This window comes from Pelodiscus sinensis, chromosome 24 (assembly GCF_052426305.1).
Source record: "Pelodiscus sinensis isolate ZL-2025 chromosome 24, ASM5242630v1, whole genome shotgun sequence".
Lineage (NCBI taxonomy): Eukaryota > Metazoa > Chordata > Testudines > Trionychidae > Pelodiscus > Pelodiscus sinensis.
This window is the reverse complement of record NC_143075.1, coordinates 25,485,640-25,509,291: the sequence shown is the minus strand read 5'-3', so window position 1 is coordinate 25,509,291 and position 23,652 is coordinate 25,485,640. Positions and strand designations below refer to the sequence as shown.

Here is a 23,652-nt window from a genome sequence, read left to right as displayed (position 1 = left end):
AGAGGCTCTGTATCTTCCCTCCTACGGCAGTGCAATGGGGCAGTCTCTTCTTCCCATTACCAGTGGGCCACCTGTCCCTACCTTCTGCGAGAGGGATCTAGCAGGGAGCTATCAGAGCAGCCTCTGCCCGCAGCCAGCCCGGACCACAGCGGCAAAGAAGGATTGCTGGACCCAGCGCGAGCCAGGGCCAAGCAGGACCACTGCGTCTCTGCATTTGAAATGTAGGAAGAGCCAGGCACCTCTTACTACATTTAAAAGACGGAGGTACAGCAGTCCAGGACCCAGCATGATCCAGGCCTGCTCAGGCCCAGTCTGCCCTGGGTCCCAGACCTACCCCCACTGCAGCTCTGCCGAGTGCCTCCCCTTATTGACTAATCGTATAGTCGATAGACAAAGTATCAACTACACGACTAGCCAGATACCTGCTCCTTAACATCCTTGGTGAGGACAAATGAATTACTTTGAGAGGATGCGTTGTTAGTCTGATTAGTTCACTACTGTTTGTGAAAGGCCCTGAGATTCTCCAGTGTGACGTGCAAAGCAAGTACATAACATTCCCTGTTTAATTACCCTACTTAGACACTTGATCCCGTAGCCACAGATTAATGGGCATGTTTGCATCCACAGAGCCTGTTCACACAGGTTTGGTTACTCAGGGGCATAAGCATTTTCTGGAAGTACTAGGTACCAATCCTGCAAGTAGTGTCCAGCTCCATGGCACCAGTCCGCCCATCCTGTCTGCAGTGCATCTAGAAAGCTGCCACTTGGACACCGTCTCAACAGCTCTACCGTACGTGCAGGAAGGGGGGTTATGCTCTCCGGGGAGGGCAGGAAGAGAGGAAAGGAAATGTGCGAGGTGATATTACAAACAAATGCTGCAGCACAAAGGGCTTGTTTAATGCCCATGAAAAGAGCAGAGTGCGGAGCTAGGGCCTGTGGGTGGGTGGCGTATGTGTGCACCCGTTGCAAGAAGATCCTGACCCTCAGAGACCGAGTTCGGGCTTTGGAGGCCAGGGTGGCTGAATTGGAGGAGCTAAGGGAGGCAGAGAGCTATGTTGATGAGACTTCCCGGGACACTGTAGCACTGTCCCACCTCTAGTCTGAGAGCCCCAGTGCTCTTAAGGAGGATGAAAGTCTCAAGGGAACAGAGCATTCAATAGGAACAGAGGGAAACTATCCCGTAGTTGGGACCCCCCTCCCAGAGGATGTTGCGGTATCCTCTCTCACCAGGGATACCTCTGAAGGGGAGGGAATGCCAGTTTTTAGAAAGAGGCAGGTGTTAGTAGTGGGTGATTCGATTGTTAGAAACATAGGGTATGTCTACACTACCCCGCTAGTTCGAACTAGGGGGGGTAATGTAGTCATACGGAGTTGCAAATGAAGCCCGGGATTTGAATTTCCCGGGCTTCATTTGCATAAAGCCGGCCGGCGCCATTTTTAAATGCCGGCTAGGTCGGACCCTGTGCCGCGCGGCTACACGCGGCACGGACTAGCTAGTTCGGATTAGGAAGCCTAATCCGAACTAGATAGTCCGTGCCGTGTGTAGCCGCGCGGCACAGGGTCCGACCTAGCCGGCATTTAAAAATTGTGCCGGCCGGCTTTATGCAAATGAAGCCCGGGAAATTCAAATCCCGGGCTTCATTTGCAACTCCGTATGACTACATTACCCCCCCCTAGTTCGAACTAGGGGGGGTAGTGTAGACATACCCATAGATAGCTGGGTTTGTGATGACTGGGAGAACCGTATGGTCACTTGCCTGCCTGGTGTGAAGGTTGTGGATATCTCGAGGCATCTAGATAGACTTCTGTGTAGTGCTGGGGAGGAGCTGGTGGTCGTGGTACATGTAGGTACCAATGACGTAGGGAATGGTAGGAGAGATGTCCTGGAGGCCAAATTTAGGTTGCTGGGAAAGAGACTGAAATCCAGGACCTCTATGGTGGCATTCTCAGAAATGCTTCCAGTTCCGTGCGTAGGGCCAGGAAGGCAGGCAGAGCTTCAGAGTCTCAATGCGTGGATGAGACGATGGTGCAGGGAGGAGGGGTTGGAGGAGTGGTTTAGATTTATTAGGAACTGGGGACACTTGGGAGAGGGGGAGCATATACGGGAAGGATGGGCTCCACCTAAACCAGAGTGGAATCAGACTGCTGGCACTGAACATTAAAAAGGCCGTAGAGCAGTTTTTAAACTAGGAGATGGGGAAAGCCAATTGGTGCGGAGAAGCACGTAAATCGGACGGAGACTTCTCTTAGAGGAGAATCCATTGATAGAGATTCTCTAGGCTGTAGTCAGAAAGAGAGGAGGGGAGAGGACAAACAAGGGGCCAGAGCAGACAAACAACCACATACAAAGGAATCTAATACACCAGGAAAGGCCAGACAAATAAACAATGGCTAATTTGTAAAGTGCTTCTACACAAATGCTAGAAGTTTGACTAATAAGATGAGTGAACTAGAGTACCTTGTATTAAATGAGGAGATTGACATAATAGGCATCACTGAAACCTGGTGGAATGAGGAAAATCTGTGGGACACAATCATACCGGGATATAAAATATATCGGAAGGATAGAGCAGGCCGGGTGGGTAGCGGGGTGACACTGTATGTGAAAGATAATGTAGAATCAAATGAAATAAAAATCTTAAATGAATCAATATGCTCAATAGAATCGCTATGGATAGTAATCCTATGCTCCAATAATAAGAATATAGCAGTAGGGATATATTACCGACCACCTGACCAGGACAGCGATACTGACACTGAAATGCTGAGGGAGATTAGAGACGCTACCAAAATAAAAAACTCTATAATAATGGGGGATTTCAATTATCCCCATATTGACTGGGTACATGTCACCTCAGGAAGAGATGCAGAGATAAAATGTCTCAATGGCTTAAATGACTGCTTCTTGGAGCAGCTGATACAGGAACCCATAAGGGGAGAGGCAATTCTCGATTTAATCCTGAGTGGAGTGCAGGATCAGATCCAGGAGATAACTATTACAGGACCGCTTGGGAATAGTGATTACAATATAATAACATTTAACATTCCTGCGGTGGGAAGAACACCTCAGCAGCCCAACACTGGCATTTAATTTCAAGAAGGGGAACTATGCAAAAATGAGGAGATTAGTTAAACAGAAATTAAAAGTGACTAAAGTGAAATCCCTGCAAGCTGCATGGACACTTTTTAAAGACGCCATAAATTAAATGTATACCCCAAATTAAAAAACATGGTAGAAGAACTAAAAAAGAGCCCCCGTGGCTTAACAACCATGTAAAAGAAGCAGAGAGAGATTGTGACGGGGTGAGGTCACAGACAACCCCTCGGGGGGAAGAACACCTCAGCAGTCCAGCACTCTGGCATTTCATTTCAAAAAAGGGAATTACACAAAAATGAGGAGGTTAGTTAAACAGAAATTAAAAGGCACAGGCGAAATCCCTGCAAGCTTCATGAAAACTTTTTCAAGACACCATAATAGAGGCCCAACTTAAATGTATACCCCAAATTAAAAAATATAGTAAGAAACCTAAAAAAGAGTCACCGTGGCATAACCACCATGTAAAAGAAGCAGTGAGGGACAAAAAAGGCATTTTTCAAGAAGTGGAAGTCCAATCCCAGTGGGATAAATAGAAAGGAACATAAACACCGTCAAATTAAGTGTAAAAATGTAATAAGAAAAGCAAAAAAAGATTTTGAGGAACAGCTAGCCAAAAACTGAAAAAACAATAGCAAAATGTTTTTTAAGTACATTAGAAGCAGGAAGCCTGCTAAAAAAACCAGTGGGTCCCCTAGACAATCGAGATACAAAAGGAGCAATCAAGGACTATAAAGCCATTGCGGAGAAGCTAACTGATTTTTTTTGCATCAGTCTTCACGGCTGAGGATGTTGGGGAGATTCCCAAACCTGCACCGTCTTTTGTGGGAGATGAATTTGAGGAACTGTCCCGGATTGAAGTGTCATTAGAAGAGGTTTTGGAATAAATAGAAAAACTTAACATGAACAAATCACTGGGGCCAGATGGCATTCACCCAAGGGTTCTAAAAGAACTCCAATGGGAAATTGCAGAACTGTTAACTGTGGTTTGTAATCTATCCTTTAAATCGGCTTCCGTACCTACTGACTGGAAGATAGCTAACGTGATCCCAGTATTTAGAAAGGGCTCTAGAGGTGATCCCGGCAATTACAGACTGGTAAGTCTAACGTTGGTACTGGGCAAATTAGTCGAAACAATAGTTAAGAATAAAATTGTTAGGCACGTAGAAGAACATAATTTCTTGGGCAAAAGTCAACATGGTTTCTGTAAAGGGAAATTATGTTTTACTAATCTATTAGGGTATCACAGAGGTAGCTGTGTTAGTCTGAATCTGCAAAAGCGGTGAGGAGTCCTGTGGCACCTTATAGACTAACCGAAGTGCTGGAGCATAAGCTTTCGTGGGCAAAGACCCACTTCGTTAGATGCATGAAATGAAAATTTCCAGAGGCAGGTATAAATATGCAGACCAGAATCAGGTTAGAGATGACTATTAGGCTACGTCTACATGGGCAAGATTTTGCGCAAATACTTTTAACGCAAGAGTTTTTGTGTTAAAGTATTTGCACAAGAGAGCATCTACACTGGCATGTACTTTTGCACAAGAGATGTGCTTTTGCGCAAAAGCATCTGTGCCAGTGTAGACGCTCTCTTGCGCAAGAAAGCTCTGATGGCCATTTTAACCATAGGGCTTTCTTGAGCAAGAAATTCATGTTGCCTGTCTACACGGGCCTATTGCACAAGAACAGTTGCACAAGAGGGCTTATTCCTGAGCAGAAGCATCATAGTTCTTGCACAAGAAGCACTGATTTCATACATTAGAACGTCAGTGTTCTTGCGCAAGAACTCGCAGCCAGTGTAGACAGGCAGCAAGTGGCAAATCTTGCCAGTGTAGATACAGCCTGAGAGTTCTTTGAAGGGGTTAACAAACATGCAGACAAGGGGGATCCAGTAGATATAGTATACTTAGATTTTCAGAAAGCCTTTGACAAGGTCCCTCACCAAAGGCTCTTGTGTAAATTCCATGGCCATGGGATAAGAGGGAAGGTCCTTTCTTGGATTGAGAACTGGTTAAAAGACAGGAAACAAAGGGTAGGAATAAATGGTAAATTTTCAGAATGGAGAGGGGTAACTAGTGGTGTCCCCCAAGGGTCAGTCCTAGGACCAATCCTTTTCAACTTATTCATAAATGATCTGGAGAAAGGGGAAAGCAGTGAGGTCATAAAGTTTGCGGATGATACTAAACTGTTCAAGATGGTCAAGACAGAAGCAGACTGTGAAGAACTTCAAAAAGATCTCACCAAACTGCGTGATTGGGCAACAAAATGGCAAATGAAATTTAATGTGGATAAGTGTAAAGTAATGCACATTGGAAAAAATAACCCCAGCTATAGGTACAGTATGATGGGGGCTAATTTGGCAACGACAAATCAGGAAAGAGATCTTGGAGTTATCATGGATAGGTCTCTGAAAACGTCCACACAGTGTGCTGTGGCGGTCAAAAAGACAAATACAGTAAAACTCCATTGGTCCGGCATCCAATGCTCCGGCACTCCTGATGGTCCGGCATCATCGGGAACCCAGAAGTGCTTGGGGCAGCCGGACAATTGGAGCTGCTCTGCACCCAGCTTCCCCGATTCAGCCGCTGCTGAAACTGACCTGCAGCTGAATCGAGGAAGCCGGGGGCAGAACAGCTGGGGTGCTGCTGGGTTGGTCCCACAGCGCCAAGGGGCGGCGCTATGGGACCAACCCGGCAGCTCCCCAGCTGCTCTGTCCCAGGCACCCTGATTCAGCTGCTACTGAAACTGACCAGCGGCTGATTCCGGGAAGCCTGAGGCAGAGCAGCTCTGCCCCTGGCTTCCTGGAGTCAGCCGCTGATCAGTTTCAGCAGCAGCTGACTCGGGGATGCCTGGGGCAGAGCCGGACTATCAGAAGCGGGGACTATGAGGGGTCTGGGGTGGCATCCCCCCACCCCACCCCAGACCCCTCATAGCCCCCCCTTCTGATAGTCCGGCATATCTGATACTCCAGCACCCCCTGGGTCCTAAAGGTGCCGGATTATCAGAAGTTTACTGTAGAATCTTAGGAATGATTAAAAAACAGCAAGCAAATTGTCTGGTAGCCCTTTATAGACTAACAAAACATGTAGATGGTATCATGAGCTTTCGTGGGCACAGCCCACTTCTTCAGATGACCAGAGTTATGACTAGGGGATAAGAAAACTCGAAATTATTAAGAAAGGGATAGAAAATAAGACACAGAATATCTTACTGCCCCTGTATAAAACTATGGTACGCCCACATCTTGAGTACTGTATACAGATATGGTCTCCTCACCTCAAACAAGATATTTTGGCCTTGGAAAGTGTTCAGAAAAGGGCAACTAAAATGATTAGGGGTTTGGAACAGGTCCCATATGAAGAGAAGCTAAAGAGACTGGGACTTTTCAGTTTAGAAAAGAGGAGACGGAGTGGGGATATGATAGAGGTCTATAAAATCAGGAGTGGTGTGGAGAGGGTGAATAAAGAAAAGTTATTCATTAGTTCCCATAATAGAAGAACTAGAGGACACCAAATGAAGTTAATGGGTAGCAGGTTTAAAACTAATAAGTGAAAGTTGTTCACACAGCGCATAGTCAACCTGTGGAACTCCTTGCCAGAGGAGGCTGTGAAGACTAGGACTATAACAGAGTTTAAATAGAAGCTAGATAAATTCATGAAGGTTAGGTCCATAAAAGGCTATTAGCCAGGGGGTAGGAATGGTGTCCCTGGCCTCTGTTTGTCAGAGGCTGGAGAAGGATGGCAGGAGACAAATCGCTTGATCATTGTCTTCGGTCCACCCTCTCTGGGGCACCTGGTGCTGGCCACTGTCGGCAGACAGGCTACTGGGCTAGATGGACCTTTGGTCTGACCCAGTGTGGCCGTTCTTATGTTCCTATGTAGGGCCCCCTGGCATAGCTTTGTATGGCACATGACTTGCACATGCGTGGCTCACAGGGGCGCTCTTGGTATGGTAATGGGGGAGCAGGGTTCTGCCTTAAAGGGACATGATCCAGATACACAGTAGTTGTATCCATCTCTTGGGCGAGCAGGCATGGGGGTTGGGTGCAAGGCGAATAGGGATGGGAAGGGGGGCAGGCCTGGGATGAGGGGGTTGCCCCAGACTTCACACCATCCTAGGGACAGCTCTGGTCAACAGCCACCTCTTATGACACTCAGCCTTTGGGGCCACCCATGTGCCCCTGAAGTTCACCAGAAGAGGAGGCTTGCGTGCGTCAGAGATCCACAGGCAATAACCAAGCTCAGTGCCAGTGCTCCTTCTCTCACTGACCTACGGGGGTCGATTTCCAGCACAGCAGGCAAGAGGCGCTTAGCCAGCAGTTTCCAGCCACGTGGTGGCTTTGTCCCCAAATACTGTGCTGAAAAACTCACCAGAGAAGTTTCTTCGGGTATGTCTACACTACGCCGCTAGTTCAAACTAGCGGGGTAATGTATGCATACCGCACTTGCAAATGAAGCCTGGGGTTTGAATTTCCCAGGCTTCATTTGCATAAGAGGGGCGCCGCCATTTTTAAAACCCCGCTGGTTCGAACCCCGTGCAGCGCGGCTACATGCGGCATGAACTAGGTAGTTCGAACTAGGCTTCCTAGTTTGAACTACCGTTACTCCTCGTGGAATGAGGGATTTGGGTGGGGGAAGGGGTGAAAAGTACAAGCTCTGGGAGGGAATTTGGATGCAGGAGAAGGGGCTGTTGGCTGGGGATGTAGAGCTCAGGTAGAAGGTTGGGGTGCTGAGCAAGCCAGGGCTTGTGGATGTGAGGGTGCAGGAGTTTGGGCTGCATATGTGAGGGACTCAGGGTACGTCTACACTACAGCGCTAATTCGAACTAACAGTTCAAATTAGTTAATTCGAACTAAGCTAATTCGAACTAGCGCATCCACACTGATTGGACGCAGGGGGGCATTTAAGGGCAGCTGAAACCGGTTCTGGCAGGGCATCAGGTTAGTAGTTGCTTTGTGTGGCTGCTGTCTGAGGCTATCTGAGGCTCGTGCTTAAAGGGACCCACCTGGACAGCCGGTTCTCAGCTTTTCCTGCTTCCTTGCCAACCTCGCCGAGGGACAGCAAAGCGTTGGTCTCTGTGCCCGTCTGTGTCGGTGCTTCCCTTCGGGGATGCCGCTGCAGGTGGCAACATGGAGCCACAGCTCGCCCTGCACCTTCTGGTGCACTTTCTGGGGGGCGCTGTTGCCTGAAATGCTGGCTGTTCCCTCTGGGGGGCGCTGTTGCCTGAAATGCTGGCCGTTCCCTCTGGGGGGGCGCTGTTGCCTGAAATGCTGGCCGTTCCCTCTGGGGGGGCGCTGTTGCCTGAAATGCTGGCTGTTCCCTCTGGGGGGCACTGTTGCCTGAAATGCTGGCTGTTCCCTCTTGGGGGGCGCTGTTGCCTGAAATGCTGGCTGTTCCCTCTGGGGGGCGCTGTTGCCTGAAATGCTGGCTGTTCCCTCTTGGGGGGCTCTGTTGCCTGAAATGCTGGCTGTTCCCTCTGGGGGGCGCTGTTGCCTGAAATGCTGGCTGTTCCCTCTGGGGGGCACTGTTGCCTGAAATGCTGGCTGTTCCCTCTGGGGGGCGCTGTTGCCTGAAATGCTGGCTATTCCCTCTTGGGGGGCGCTGTTGCCTGAAATGCTGGCTGTTCCCTCTGGGGGGCGCTGTTGCCTGAAATGCTGGCTGTTCCCTCTGGGGGGCGCTGTTGCCTGAAATGCTGGCTGTTCCCTCTGGGGGGCGCTGTTGCCTGAAATGCTGGCTGTTCCCTCTGGGGGCCCGTGCTCCATGGGGAGTGTGGGGCCCAAATGGCCGCTTGTGCTGCTTGCTCCCCCGCGGCGGCCCGGCTGAGCGGCGCAGAAGTCAGCTGAGCGCCATGGTGGGAGGGGAAGAGGGGCAGGGTGGTGACGTGCCTGGCCGTGTACGTCACCACCCCGCACCCCTTTGACTCCCGCCGTGGCGCTCGGCCGACTTCTGCACCGCTCAGCCGGGCCGCCGCGGGGGAGCAAGCGGCACAAGTGGCCATTTGGGATCCGCGCTCCCCATGTAGCACGGGGAGTGCGGAGCCCAAAAGGCCATTTGGGCTCCGCGGTCCCCCGAGTGAGAGGCAAGAGAGGGAGGAGAGCTGAGGGGGGGGGGAGGCAATAGGAGGAGAGAGAGAGAGAGGGAGGGAGACGGAACGAGAGACCGGAGGCTCAGGAGAGAAGACGGATGTGGAAGAGAGACCTGAAAATCCCGTCTTACGACGGGTTAATTGGCTAGTCACTTATAATAACCCTCTAACACTTTCCCTTTCAGTATCTTATGAGTTAAGTTTTGTGGTGCCCTGTGAAGTAGATCCCTGTCGTCACCTCCATTGTACAGATGGGGAAACTGAGGCACGGGAGGAGGCTGGGAGGCCCTGCTTGAAAATGGGTGCAGAACAGAAGTCAGCCCTTGCCCTACTTTAATGACCAAGCTTCCTCCTCAGTAACAGGAACTGGGACAGTGAGCGAAGTGGCCATTGCACCTTGTTTGTTGAGAGACCTTATTCCAGGGTCCTCGCAGCACTTTGCTGTTCGAATACTTTGCTAGACTCCCCTGGGTCCCCTGCTAGTGGACGGTATCTGGTGCTGCATGGGTTGGCTGGTTACTTGTTTCCTGATTTTCCTTTCCAGGAAAGAAGACTTTGAACGCCAGGGTGTGTGCAGCACAAAAACAAAGAGGAAATGATTGTATTGCCTCTGGAGCAGCGGGCATTGCCTCAAACAGCCAGCCCTGCACACATGCCTGAGGCTGCTGGGAACAGGAGAACCTCCGTGTGGGAGGTGCTTGGCTGGGGGCGGCTCTGTGTTCACGTGGTGTGGGAACTAGGCTGGGCGGGAGCAATGCTCCCCAGGAAGAGAGGGACTGGAGAAGTAGAGAGAGCTGCTCCTGGCTCTGTTCATTGCTTCTGTCCCTTGCAGGGCCCCTGGGTCGAAGATGCTGTCTGGGAAGGTGGAGAAGAGAATTGCCTCCTCCGTATACATTACCCTGGCCCCCCCCAAGAGGGACATGGTCAGCAAGGTTGATACGAGGCCAGAGGTGCATCAGCAGAGATCAGACCCCCCAACGGAGGCTACAAAATCTGTCAGGACCCAGCAGCCCCAAGTGTCACCACCCAGGAAAACACCCACCAGCAGCCATCAGGCCGGCCAAGCGAGCAGCAGTGCCGGGCCCTTCCGTGGGGCGACTGGCTCCTCCAGCGCAGGTAAGGCGAATGCAGCGGACAGAATGCGCTGCACTGTCTTCCTGGAGCAAGCTGCCCAGGGCCTGTGGATGCTCCCAAAGAGACCGGGCGTGATGGATTAGAAGCAGGCAAAGGCGGGGGGCAGCAGCCGTGCGCGCCGGGATGGGGCTGGCTTTTCATCCCGTTTCCTGGATGCTAAGGGAGTGAGGGGAAAGTGCCTGCATTGTGTGCATGAAGGGAGCTCAGCAGCCAGTGCGACAGGCACTTTCCCCTCGCTCCCTTAGAGTCCAGGGAATGGGATGAAAAGCCGGCTGCATCCCGGAGCGCACGGCTGCTCCCATGTGCCTGAAATGGCGCCGTGGAAACAGGCTCCCGCTGCACAGGTGAGTTAGTCCAGAGATGTGGGCAACATTCTCACTCCCAGCAAGATGGTGCCTGGCAGGAGTGGGGAGATGGAGGGAGGCAGGAGCTCGCTGAGCGCCTGGGCCCGCGTGTTCTCTGGCCTGTGCTCCCAGTGTGACCTGCCATCCCGCTGCTGCTGGGCCTGGCCTGGGCCGTGCGCGGAATGCAGGACAGCAGCGGGCGGCTGGCAGCCCAGCAGGGAAAGCGAGCTAGCTCCGTGCGGGAGGGGTCTTAGGGAAGAAATCACCACTTAGCAGAACGGGAGGGGGCAAGGCACCTGGCTGGAAGGGGGAGCAGCGAACGGCAGTGAGACCATTGCCCCGGGGCAGATGAGGTGGGGGGGTCTGAGCCTTCCAGTAACGTGGGGTGGGAGGGTCTTTGCATCAGGCCCTCAGTGCTCAAGTGACGTGCTAGCCAGCCCCATTCCACCCGGCTCCTGGAGACATCCTCGGGCGGCTGCATATGCTGTCTAATGCTGAGACTAGCCCTGCTGCTTTTAGTGGCTAGCACTTGTCTGTGTGTCCACTCCTGGCTGCCGTACAGACGGACCCTGAACTCCCCCGGGACCAGCATCCGGAGGGGATGGGGGGTTTATTTCCTTAAGCATTGAAGTCTGAGGTCCCAGCCCGTCTCTGGAGCCCCCAGCTGCTGATGCGACAGTGACCAGTCCCCCCAGCTCCTCGGCTGCCATCTGCTTTCATTATTTCACTGTTTGCTGGCAGGGGCCAGGCTGCCTGGGAATGGCAGTTTGCTTTGTGGGCAGGGTCCGTGTTGGCTGCAAGTCAAACAAGCAGAAGGAGAGGAGGTGTATTAGGGCACGTGCTGGGAAGGAAGCGAATAATTAAACTTCCACAGATCCCCCCACTTGGGCTCCCTTGCTTGGATGAGGTTTTCCGTTGAATAAACTAGCAGGTTCTTGGGGAGCAGGCCTTTGTTTTCCCCAACAAGCCATGGCCCCGCACAGCCTGGCATCCTCTAGCAAAGCCCAGCCAGAAAGGCAGTGGGAACGGGCGCAGTAAGCGGGCGGGTTCACCTCTCCTCAGGTAAACCTGTCACTGCAGTTGTGTGCCGAGAGCCCTGGGATGCAGCCCCCTCCTGTGCGTGCGTGGGCATGTTGGATGGACGTGGGTACACGCGACACTCCTGCCCACGTCACTGCTCCATGCAGTCAGCCCAGCAGCTCCGCCTCTTAGCGAGGTCCTGGGAGGCTCGCAGGCCGCTCCCCTGCAAAGCTCTTTGCACAGGGGTGGGCAAAAGGGCCTCTGCGGGCCGGAGCCAGCCCACCAAGCAGGTTGATTCGGCCTGTGGAGGTCCTGCCGCTACCCCGCCCCCAGGCCAACCCGGGCCATGGGGCAGGGAGCGCGCGGCGCTTAGTGCTAACCCTGGCGGTTGACTGTAAGTGCCGCACGCTGGAGGGCAGGGAGGGAGACTTCGCGCTGCCCCTCACACTCAAGCTAATCAGGATCTGTGGGTGGGGAAGCAGGGAAGAGTCCTGGGCCCACCTCTTCCGGGATGGCCCGCAAATAGTTTGAAGTGGCCCCTGGTCAAAAATTATTGCCCACCCCTGTCCTAACAGCTTGGCCCCCTGCCAGCAATCTCCACCGGCCTGTCCCAAATTCCCTTTGCTCTGGGAAGTAGCTTTCTGCAGCCCTGTCCGCAAAGGGGCCTCGAGGGTCAGTGGGAGGGCCTGGACACACAGGCCTCTCCTGCTTGATCTAAAGGAGAACTTGGCTAGCAGGAGTAGGGTCACACTTACCTCTATGGGCCAGACAGGAATCACCAGGGCACCTCTGAGTGACAAGCCATCCACTGTCATTGTCATAGAATCCCAGGGCTGGGAGAGACCTCAGGAATCGAGTCCAGCCCCCTGCCCACGGCAGGATCAATCCCAACTCAATCAACCCAGCCAAGGGCCCTGTCAAGCCGAGACTTAAAAACCTCCAGGGATTCCACCACCTCCCTAGGGAACCCAGCCCAGGGCTTCACCACCCTCCTAGGGAAAGAGTTTTTCCTAACATCCAACCTAGACCTCCCCCACTGTAACCTGAGCCCATTGCTCCTTGTTCTGCCACCTGTCACTACTGAGAACAGCCTCTCTCCAGCCTCTTGGAACCTCCCTTCAGGAAGTTGAAGGCTGCTCTCAAATCCGCCCTCACTCTTCTCTTCTGTGACTAAATAAGCCCAAATCCCTCAGCCTCTCCTCGTAGATCATGTGCTCCAGCCCCCTCAGCATTTTGGTTGCCCTCCGCTGGACCCTCTTCAGTGTGTCCACAGCCTTTCTATAGTGGGGAGCCTAGAACTAGATGCAACACTCCAGATGTGGCCTAACCGAATAAAGGGGAATAACCGCTTCTCTAGATCTGCTGGAAATGCTCCTCCTAATACAACCTAATATTCTTGGCTACAAGGGCACATTATAGACTCATAGACTCATAGACTTTAAGGTCAGAAGGGACCATTCTGATCATCTAGTCTGACCCCCTGTACAGTGCAGGCCACAAAATCTCACCCACCCCTCCTAGAATAATCCTCTCACCTGCATCTCAGATATTGAAGCCTTCAAATACTTTGAAGACCCCAAGATGCAGAGAATCCTCCAGCTGTGATCTGTGCCCCATGCTACAGAGGAAGGCGAAAAACCTCCAGGGTCTCTGCCAATCTACCCTGGAGGAAAATTCCTTCCCGACCCCAAATATGGCGATCAGCTAAACCCTGAGCATGTGGGCAAGACTCACCAGCCAGACACCCAGAAAGTTCTCTATAGTAACTCCTATCATCCCTCCAATGACCTATTTCCCACTGATAATGAATGGTCAATTAGTTACCAAGATCATGTTATCTCATCAAACCATCCCCTTCATAAACCCATCTAGTTTAATCTTGAAACCAGATAGATCTTTTGCCCCCACTACTTCCCTTGGAAGGCTGTTCCAGAACCTCACTCCTCTAATGGTTAGAAACCTTCGTCTAATCTCAAGTCTAAACTTCCTACTAGCCATCTTATATCCTACTAGCCAGCTTATATCCAGCTTCTCATCCACTGTAATCCCCAGGGCCTTTTCTGCTGAACTGCTACCTAGCCAATCGGTCCCCAGCCTGTACCAATGCTTGGGATTCTTCCGTCCCAAGTGCAGAACTCGACATTTCTTCTTGTTGAACATCATCAGATTTCTTTTGGTCCAATCCTCTAATCTGTCCAGGTCACTCTGGATCCTATCCCTGCCTGCCAACATATCCAACGTAGATATGTCATCCACAAACTTGCTGAGGGTGCAATCCATCCCCTCATCCAGGTCATTAATAAAGATATTGAACAAAACCGGCCCTAGAACCGAACCTTGGGGCACTCCACTAGAAACCGACCCCCATCCTGACACTGAGCCATTGATCACTACCTGTTGGGCCTAACAGTCTAGCCAGCTTTCTATCCATCTTTCAGTCCATCTGTCCAATCTTAACTTCCTTAACTTGCTGGCAGGAATATTGTGGAAGATGGTATCAAAAGCTTTGCTAAAGTCAAGGTCTATCACATCCACTGACTTTCCCACGTCCACAGAGCCAGTTGCCTCATCATAGAAGCTAATCAGGTTGGTCAGGCATGACTTTCCCTTTGTGAATCCATGCTGACTATTCCTAATCACTTTCCTCTCTTCCAAGTGCCTCAGAATGGATTCCTTGAGGATCCCCTCTATGGTTTTTCTGGGGACTGAGGTAAGGTTGACTGGTCTGTAGTTCCCTGGATAGTCCTTCTTTAAAAAAGGGAAGAAGGGCACTACATTTGCCTTTTCCCAATCATCCGGGATCTCTCCCAGTCTCCACAAGTTTTCAAAGATAATGGCCAAAGGCTCCACAATGACATTTGCCAACTCCCTCAGTACCCTCGGATGCACTAAATCCGGACCCATGGATTTGTGTATGTTTAGCTTTTCTAAATAGTTATTAACCAGTTCTTTCTCTCCGAGGGCTGCCCACCTCCTTCCTATAACTGCGTCGTCTAGCGCATTAGTCTGCGAGCTGACCTTGTCTGTGACGACAGAGGCAAAGAAATCATTGAGTACTTCAGCTTTTCCCACATCATCTGTCACTAGGTTACCTCCCTCATCCAGTAGGGGCCGCACACCCTCTCTGATCACCCTCTTATTGCTAACGTGCCTGTAGAAACCTTTCTTGTTACCCGCACATCCCTTGCTAGCTGCAATTCCAGCTGCGCTTTTGCCTTCCTGATAACTCCCCTGCATTCTCGAGCTAGACATTTATCCTCCTCCCTAGTCATCTGTCCAAGTTTCCACTTCTTGTCAACTTCCTTTTTGTGTTTAAACTCACCAGGGATTTCACTGCTAAGTCAATCTGGTCGCCTGCCGTATTTGCTTTTCATACTGCACATCGGGATGGTTTCTCCCTGTGCCTTCAATAAGGCTTCTTTAAAATTCTGCCAGGTCTCCTGGACTCCTTTCCCCTTCATGTTAGCATCCCTGGGAATCCTGCCCGTCAGTTCTCTGAAGGAGTCAAAGTCCGCTTGTCTGACGTCCAGGGTGTGTACTTTGCTACTCTCCTTTCTTCCTTGGGTCAGGATCCTGAAATCTGCCATCTCATGATCACTGCTTCCCAGGTTGTCACCCACCTCCACTTCCCCTGCTAGTTCCTCCCTGTTTGTCCCAGCCCTGCAGTTCCAACGCACAGGATCAGCTCCCTTAGCCCTCAGAAGCAGCCTGGCTTGTGTCCACTCTGAGATCCTCCTGCTAGAGGGTGGCATGATCACTTGCAGCCCAGGCATTGCCAAGAGCACAACATGGCTGCAGTATTGACTGTGCAGGTTGCCGGATCCTGGACTTAGTGCTGCTTCAGGCACAAAGTAGAGAGCAGCTAATCCCAGAAGCCCTCAGTGCTCCAGCTAAACATCCAGGGTTGAGAGTTGTGATGGGCCTTCCATGGGCTTTATAATAATCTGCTTCTGTTGGGAATATGTCATGACTCAGATATGCTTGATGCAAGATGGCGCACGCCACCCATCGCTGGAAGAGGGTGAGTCACTGCCTATGATCCGCTTTGGGAGCACGTCTCCGCTTGTAGAGTAGCATTGCTCTGGGTATCAGTCATTTCATGTTTGCTGCTCTGGGTTGCACTCACTGCTGACTCTTCCGGTACAACAGTGCTGTGGCCTCCTTCACTGATGGCCCACCAGCAAGAGACCAGGAACTGGAGAGATGTGGCCCAGCCAGTACAGAATGGCTGCAGAGACATGTGCCCATGTCACCTGATAGTGGAACCAATCTTGATTTCTGAGACTTGCCATGAGATACCGAAAGGGAGTCACAGAACAAAGGATTCCCACCTTATGCAAATTCTGTCCATGGCAGGGAGTTAGGCAATCCAGCCGTCAGTTCTGCCTAGCTGCTCCGCCCAAGATGACTGCTGGAAACAACTTAGGGTGCAACTACTCCTCACTACTCACCACTGAAACTCATGTCAGCGTGCAGAAGTCTCCCTCTGTTCACAGATTGCGTCCATGTTTTCAGCTCCCTCGTTGACAGTGTGAGCAGTGCTCAGTGGGTGAGCATCCCACAGTGCCTGGTGCCATCATCGGTCACTAGGTGCTGTGGGAATGCTGAGCGATCCTGTCCGCCCGGCACTGCCCTGCAGAGATTTCCAGCTGCCTTTCATGCCATTTTTTGCTATGACTCCGGCATCTGCAGCATGAAAGCCTGGATCCCACCCTCCTCTCCTCTGTTCTGTTCGGTGCCATGCGGACATCGCAACGGGCAGCAGCATTACTCCTGATGTTATTGACAGAGGAAGAAGAGTCACAGGAGGCCGACACTCTGCATGAGATGGACGGCAGCAACCTGGCACTGCATCTGGCAGCCACAGAGCACTGTCGCTTTTGAGCTAGAGTAGGGGTGGCCAACCCCTGGCTCACGAGCTGCATGCGACTCTTCCCCGCCAAAAGTGCGGTTCACGAAGCTGCCCTGTGCCCCCCCCCCACGCCCTCTGGCTCCCTGTGCTCATCGGCACTGCCCCCAAGATGATTACCACTCTTATGCTACCTCTAGGGACAACAGAGGTAGCACAGGCTTTGTCATGGCTCCTTCCCCACTCTGGCATGATAAATGCAGAAGTGGGGGCCAGCAAGTGTACCCCAAAGCCTTATCTACCAGGCTTTGGTATAAAACTTCCCCCCAAGATCGTAAAAACCTAGATCTTGGGAATAAAACTTCCGCTGCCACCACCCAAATGTTGATAAAGAAATCAGGGGAAAGATCATTTGGGAAATCTCACCCCTAAAATAAAAATCAGGGCACACAATTAACCACTGCCAGGTTAATAAAAAGAAAAGAAAGAACTTTTATTATTACAACAATATTCCTGTTGCAACCATAATGACTAGAGAGGAAGGTAACAAAATATACTCATGGAGAAACTCCATGGGCCTAGAACTTAGTTACAAAGAAAAGCCAAAACATCTTTTAAACAGTGCCAGATCTCAGATCCCATCCCCAATCCTTAAAACAATAAAACCTAACGAAGCTGCCTAAACTTTACCCTACTTACAGAAAATGAGAATGGTGCCTTGGAGAGAGAGAGAGACATGCTTGTCCCTCTCTGTAGCTGCAGAGAACTCTGAGAGTCAAAAGGGAGAAAGGAAAAAACCCAAATTCCTTTGTCCCAGGTTGAAACTCCCTCCTACATTCCTACTGGTCACTCCACCTGGCTAGGTGTAGTTAACCCCTTAATCCCCAGGCTGCTGGCTAACCCTCATAATCATGACAGGCTTCCTGCAGGGTGGGTGAGGTTCTGCAGCTGCGCGCCAGGTCCCAGAAATATGCAGGCTGCTCTCCCCCACCCCCCCAACTGCCGGCGTGGTAGAGTAAAACACCAGTCCATCGCACGTTGGGACTTTGTTCCCTTGCTGCCCTCCTGCGCATGCGGGAGGGAGTGGGGGTCTGGGACCATGCCGGCGCCAGCTCTGGCTGCTCCGGTGGCACGCCCTGCCGTGGGGAGCCGAGGAGCAAGGCGCTCGCTGCCCGACTTCATTCCCCTGCTGCCTTCTTGCGTGGAGGGAGGGAGGGGGGAGTCCTTGGCCAGGGTGGAAGGGCGTCTGGCTTATGAAGATTATTAGAACCACGTGTAGGGTGAGATTTTACATGTCATTAGTTTCTTTCGTGTATTAAGCTTGCATGTATTTATTTTGCTCAGATGCTTACTTCTGTCTGCTACCTCTTAAGACCACTTCCAGCCTGTCTTTTCATACTTAGTAAAACCAGTTTTGTTTAATAAGAGCCCTACCTGCGGGAGCCCAGGACCTGTGGATCTCTCTGTACACTGAGACCGAGGGGATTTCAGGAGCTGACTTTGTACAGAGTTCAGCTCCCAAAGGGGCTGTGCACTGAGTGCTGGGAAAAGGGCTGGTGCGGTGCTGCTTACAGTCTGTCAGCAGCCTTATGGGGATAGCTCAGTCCCCAGGGCTGTACTGAAGCAGGCTGGAGGCTGGGTAACTGGGTGCCCAGGCTGCCAGGGGAAGCAAGCAAGAGGGGTCTCAGCACATCAGGTGACAGTCCCAAAGGGGTCCTGATACATCACAGAAGTTCAGGTTCCTTACTTCAGTGAAGGGGCAATGGAGCCGACCCAGCCTTTGCCAAAGCAGAGAAGCAAGCTCAGATACACCAGACTGGCACCATCAGGTGTGAAAGTAACCAGCGAGCCCCACCCCCCCCGCAGCAGGCCTGGGGCAGCAGTAACACCTGCACCCTCCCTGTCACCTGGAGCATTTATTTCCTTTCGATCCCAGCCCAGGGCCCTGTGTGCAGCTGTAGGTGCCTGGTTTCAAGTGCAGCAGGAGCGGTGCTGTGATGAGTAACTGCTCTATTCAGGGGAGCTGCATTGGCTGCACCTCCTGCCAAGTATCCAGTGCCACTAACGCTCCCTGCCGGGGGGCAGTTGGCCTTTGCAAGAGCAAGACTCTGCTCATGATGGACTCTGTTAACCCATAAGAATGGGCCCTTCCAACGTGGTTTCATCATAGACTCATAGACTCATAGACTTTAAGGTCAGAAGGGACCATTATGATCATCTAGTCTGACCCCCTGCACAGTGCAGGCCACAGAATCTCCCCCACCCCTCTTAGAATAATCCTCTCACCTATGTCTCAGATATTGAAGCCTTCCAATACTTTGAAGGCCCCAACATGCAGAGAGTCCTTCAGCTGTGATCTGTGCCCAATGCTACAGAGGAAGGCGAAAAACCTCCAGGGCCTCTGCCAATCTACCCTGGAGGAAAATTCCTTCCTGACCCCAAATATGGCGATCAGCTAAACCCTGAGCATGTGGGCAAGACTCACCAGCCAGACACCCAGAAAGTTCCCTATAGCAACTCCTATCATCCCTCCATTGACCTATTTCCAACTGGAAATGAATGGTCAATTAGTTACCAAGATCATGTTATTTCATCCAACCATCCCCTTCAGAACTGGAAGAGACCTCAGAAGGTCGTCAAGTCCAGCCCTCCGCTCTAGGCAGGACCAATCCCATCTAAATCAACCCGGCCAGGGCTTTGTCAAGCCGAGACTTAAACACCTCTAGGGATGGAGACTCCACTACTTCCCTAGGTAACCCATTCCAATGCTTCACTACCCTCCTAGTAAAATAGTTTTTCCTAATATCCAATCTGGACCTCTCCCACCACAACTTGAGACCATTGCTCCTTGTTCTGCCATCTGTCACTACTGAGAACAGCCTCTCTCCATCCTCTTTGGAACCTCCCTTCAGGAAGTTGAAGGCTGCTATCAAGTCCCCCCTCACTCTTCGCTTCTGCAGACTAAACAGACCCAAGTCCCTCAGCCTCTCCTCGTAGGTCATATGCTCCAGACCCCTAATCATTTTGGTTGCCCTCCGCTGGACCCTCTCCAATGCGTCCGCATCCTTTTTGTAGTGGGGGGCCCAGAACTGGACACAGTACTCCAGATGTGGCCTCACCAAAGCCGAATAAAGGGGAATAATGACATCTCTGGATCTGCTGGCAATGCTCCTCTTAATGCATCCTAATATGCCATTAGCTTTCTTGGCTACAAGGGCACACTGTTGACTCATATCTAGCTTCTCATCCACTGTAACCCCCAGGTCCTTTTCTGCAGAACTACTACTTAACTGGTTGGTCCCCAGCCTGTAACTATGCTTGGGATTCTTCCGTCCCAAGTGCAGGACTCTACACTTGTCTTTGTTGAATCTCATGAGATTTCTAGTGGCCCAATCCTCCAATTTGTCCAAGTCACTCTGGACCCTATCTCTGCCCTTAAGCGTATCTACCTCTCCCCCTAGCTTAGTGTCATCTGCAAACTTGCTGAGGGTGCAATCTATCCCCTCATCCAGGTCATTAATAAAGATATTGAACAAAACCGGTCCTAGAACCGAACCTTGGGGCACTCCACTAGAAACCGACCGCCATCCTGACATCGAACCGTTGATCACTACCCGCTGGGCCCGGCCTTCTAGCCATCTTTCTATCCATCTTACCGTCCATTTATCCAATCCGCATTCCCTTAACTTGCTGGCAAGAATATTGTGGGAGACCGTATCAAAAGCCTTGCTAAAGTCAAGGTATATAACATCCACTGACTTTCCCATGTCCACTGAGCCAGTTACCTCATCATAGAAGCTAATCAGATTGGTCAAGCACGACTTGCCCTTTGTGAATCCATGCTGACTATTCCTGATCACTTTCCTCTCATTCAAGTGTCTCAAAATGGACTCCTTTATGATCCCTTCCATGATTTTTCCAGGAACCGAGGTAAGACTGACCGGCCTATAGTTCCCTGGATCGTCCTTCTTCCCTTTTTTGAAGATGGGCACTACATTTGCCTTTTTCCAATCATCCGGGATTTCGCCCGATCTCCACGACTTTTCAAAGATAATGGCCAAAGGCTCCTCAATGACATTTGCCAACTCCTTCAGTACCCTTGGGTGCATTAAGTCTGGACCCATGGATTTGTGTACGTTTAGTTTTTCTAAATAGTTCCTAACCTGTTCTTTACCCACCAAGGGCTGTCCATCTTCTTCCCATCTTGCGTCGCTTAGCACAGAAGTCCAGGAGCCGACCTTGTCCGTGAATACAGAGGCAAAGAAAGCATTGAGTACTTCAGCTTTCCCCACATCCTCTGTCACTAGGTTACCTCCTTCATCCATTAGGGACTGCACACCCTCTCTGATCACCTTCTTCTTGTTGACATGCCTGTAGAAACCTTTCTTGTTATCCTTCACATCCTTAGCCAGTCGCAACTCCATTTGCGCTTTCGCCTTCCTGATAACCCCCCGGCATTCTCGAACTATACATTTAAGCTCCTCCCTAGTCATTTGTCCAAGTTTCCACTTTCTGTAAGCTTCCTTTTTGTGCTTAAGTACACCAAGGATTTCCCCTGTAAGCCAATCTGGTCTCCTACCAGGTTTGCCTCTCTTGCTACGTGTCGGGATGGTTTCTTTTTGTGCCTTCAATAAGGCTTCTTTAAAATACTGCCAGCTGTCCTGGACTCCTTTCCCCTTCATGTTAACATCCCAGGGGATTCTTTCCATCAGATCTCTGAGGGAGTCAAAATCTGCTTTTTTGAAGTCCAAGGTGTGTATTTTACTACTCTCTTTCCTTCCTTTGGTCAGGATCCTGAAATCTACCATCTCATGATCACTGCTTCCCAGGTTGTCACCCACCTCTACGTCCCCTATTAGTTCCTCCCTGTTTGTGAGGAGAAGGTCAAGCTGTGCACGGCCCCTGGTCGGATCCTTCAGCACTTGTACCAAGAAGTTATCCCCAACATTCTCCAAAAACTTCCTGGATTGCCTGTGTACTGCCGTATTGGTTTCCCAACAGATGTCAGGGTGATTAAAGTCCCCCATGAGAACCAGGGCCTGCGATCTGGAAGCTTCGCTCATTTGTTCGAAGAAAGCCTCATCTACCTCATCCACCTGGTTCGGTGGCCTGTAGCAGACACCAACCACAACATCACTGCTGTTTGCTCCTTTAAACCTGACCCATAGACTTTCAACAAGTTTTTCTCCCTCTTTATACTGGAGTTCAGAGCAATCATAGTGCTCTCTTACATATAGTGCAACTCCTCCTCCTTTTCTCCCCTGCCTATTCTTCCTGAACAATCTATACCCTTCCATGACAGCGCTCCAGTCATGCGAGTCATCCCACCAAGTCTCTGTTATCCCAATTAAATCATATTTCTTGGCCTGGGCCAGGGCCTCCAGTTCTTCCTGCTTGTTGCCCAGGCTTCTCGCATTAGTGTACAAACACTTCAGGTAACCAGTTGATTGCATTATCTTCTCCATTCGAAACTGGGGTCCTCCTTTCTCGCTCCTTGCTCTATGCATTTCTTCCCGGTATCTGACTTTCCCACTCCCCTCAGGGTTTTGGTCACCGTCCCCCGACGAACCTAGTTTAAAGCCCTCCTCACTAGGTTCGCAAGCCTGCCCGCGAAGATGCTCCTTCCTCTCTTCGTTAGGTGGATCCCATCTCTTCCTAACAATCCTTCCGCCCGGAACAGAGTCCCATGGTCGAAGAAACCAAAGCCCTCTCTGCGACACCACCTGCGCAACCACGCATTTACGTCCTCAATTCGACGATCCCTGCCCAGTCCTTTCCCTTCAACAGGGAGGATGGACGAGAACACCACTTGCGCTCCAAAGTCTTGGATCCTTCTTCCCAGTGCTACATAATCCGCAGCAACCCGCTCAAGGTCATTCTTGGCCGTATCATTCGTTCCTACATGGAGAAGCAGGAAGGGGTAGCGATCTGAAGGTTTGATCAGCTTGCTAAGCCTCTCAGTGACATCCCGAATGCGAGCTCCTGGTAAGCAGCACACCTCTCGAGATTCCAGGTCCGGACGGCAGAGGGATGGCTCAGTCCCTCTTAGGAGGGAGTCCCCGACCACCACCACCCGTCGTTTCCTTTTGGGGGTGGTGGCCGTGGAACCCCCATCCCTAGGACTACGCATCCCATGCCTTTCAGTAGATGGTGCTCCCTTCTGGTTTCTACCTTGTGAGGTCCCTTCCAGAGCATTCAGCACTGCAGAGCCTGTGGAGAGAGCTTGAAAGCGATTGCTTACCTCTATAGCATCGGGGGAATCCCGTGCTGGCCTTTTTCCCCTTCTAGAAGTTACATGCTGCCAGTTCTCCTCTTGGTTGCGTACTGCCCTCACTGGCTCCTCTGCCTGCTGTGCTTGAAGGATCAATTGCTGCCTTCTATCGAGGAAGTCTTCATCCTCTCTGATCAAGCGTAAGGTCGACACTTGGGCCTCCAGTCCTCTAATTTTTTCTTCCAAAATCTCGACCAGCTTGCACTTGGTGCAGATGAAATCCGTTCTTTCTTCCGGGAGGAAGACAAACATGGCACACGCCGTGCAGGTAACAACAGCAGCAGACGCATCATCAACCATCGCTGCTGTCCTGGAGAAGGGATTTAAAAAGAAAGACAAGAGAACCTCCCGCCCTTCCCTCTCCCCTTCAGAACTCCCTCTCAAAACTCCCTGTTAGCAATCACCTGTTCGCAAGCTCCTTGGTCGCTTGCCCACTGCCTTATAAAGCCCCTCCCCCTACCAAGGCTCAGCCAATCAGCAGAGGCTTCTACAATTCAAACTTTAATTAGAAGCCAACAGTTTCCACCTGCCAATCACAGCCCCTACCAATCACAGCACAAACTCTATCAAGGGGAGGGGGGAAGGAAAAAAAAAAAAAAAAAAAAAAAACCTCACTCTCAAACACAGGGGTAAATAAATAAATAAACAAACAAGAACACACACAACCCTCACTCACAACACAAGCTCAGCATACAGCAAGAAGCCCCAAGCACAACACCCACTTCTCCCAAACTCCTGTATCTACTTGTCCTCTACCTGGAGAACTCCCCCTCTAAAGCCTCACTCAAACAGGGGGGGAGGAGGGAAAGGGAAAAAAAAAAAAAAAGACTGATGCAGCACGAGACACTCTGGGACCATC

The 23,652-nt window shown here is 51.2% G+C and overlaps 1 protein-coding gene across 8 annotated transcripts in view; it reads left to right on the top strand.

Moving 5' to 3' along the window:
* Positions 1 to 23,652, top strand: part of FBLIM1 (filamin binding LIM protein 1) — a 79,415-nt gene that overhangs the window by 24,846 nt on the left and 30,917 nt on the right. For 7 of the 8 annotated variants that reach the window (XM_089773179.1, XM_075906793.2, XM_089773180.1 and 4 more), the window contains exon 2: positions 10,008 to 10,291. In XM_089773179.1, the coding sequence (XP_089629305.1) occupies positions 10,024 to 10,291 (268 nt within the window). In that variant the 5' untranslated portion in view covers positions 10,008 to 10,023. Of the gene's footprint in view, positions 1 to 9,847; positions 9,870 to 10,007; positions 10,292 to 23,652 lie in introns of those variants that run through there. The other variant, XM_089773178.1, reaches the window with a different exon arrangement.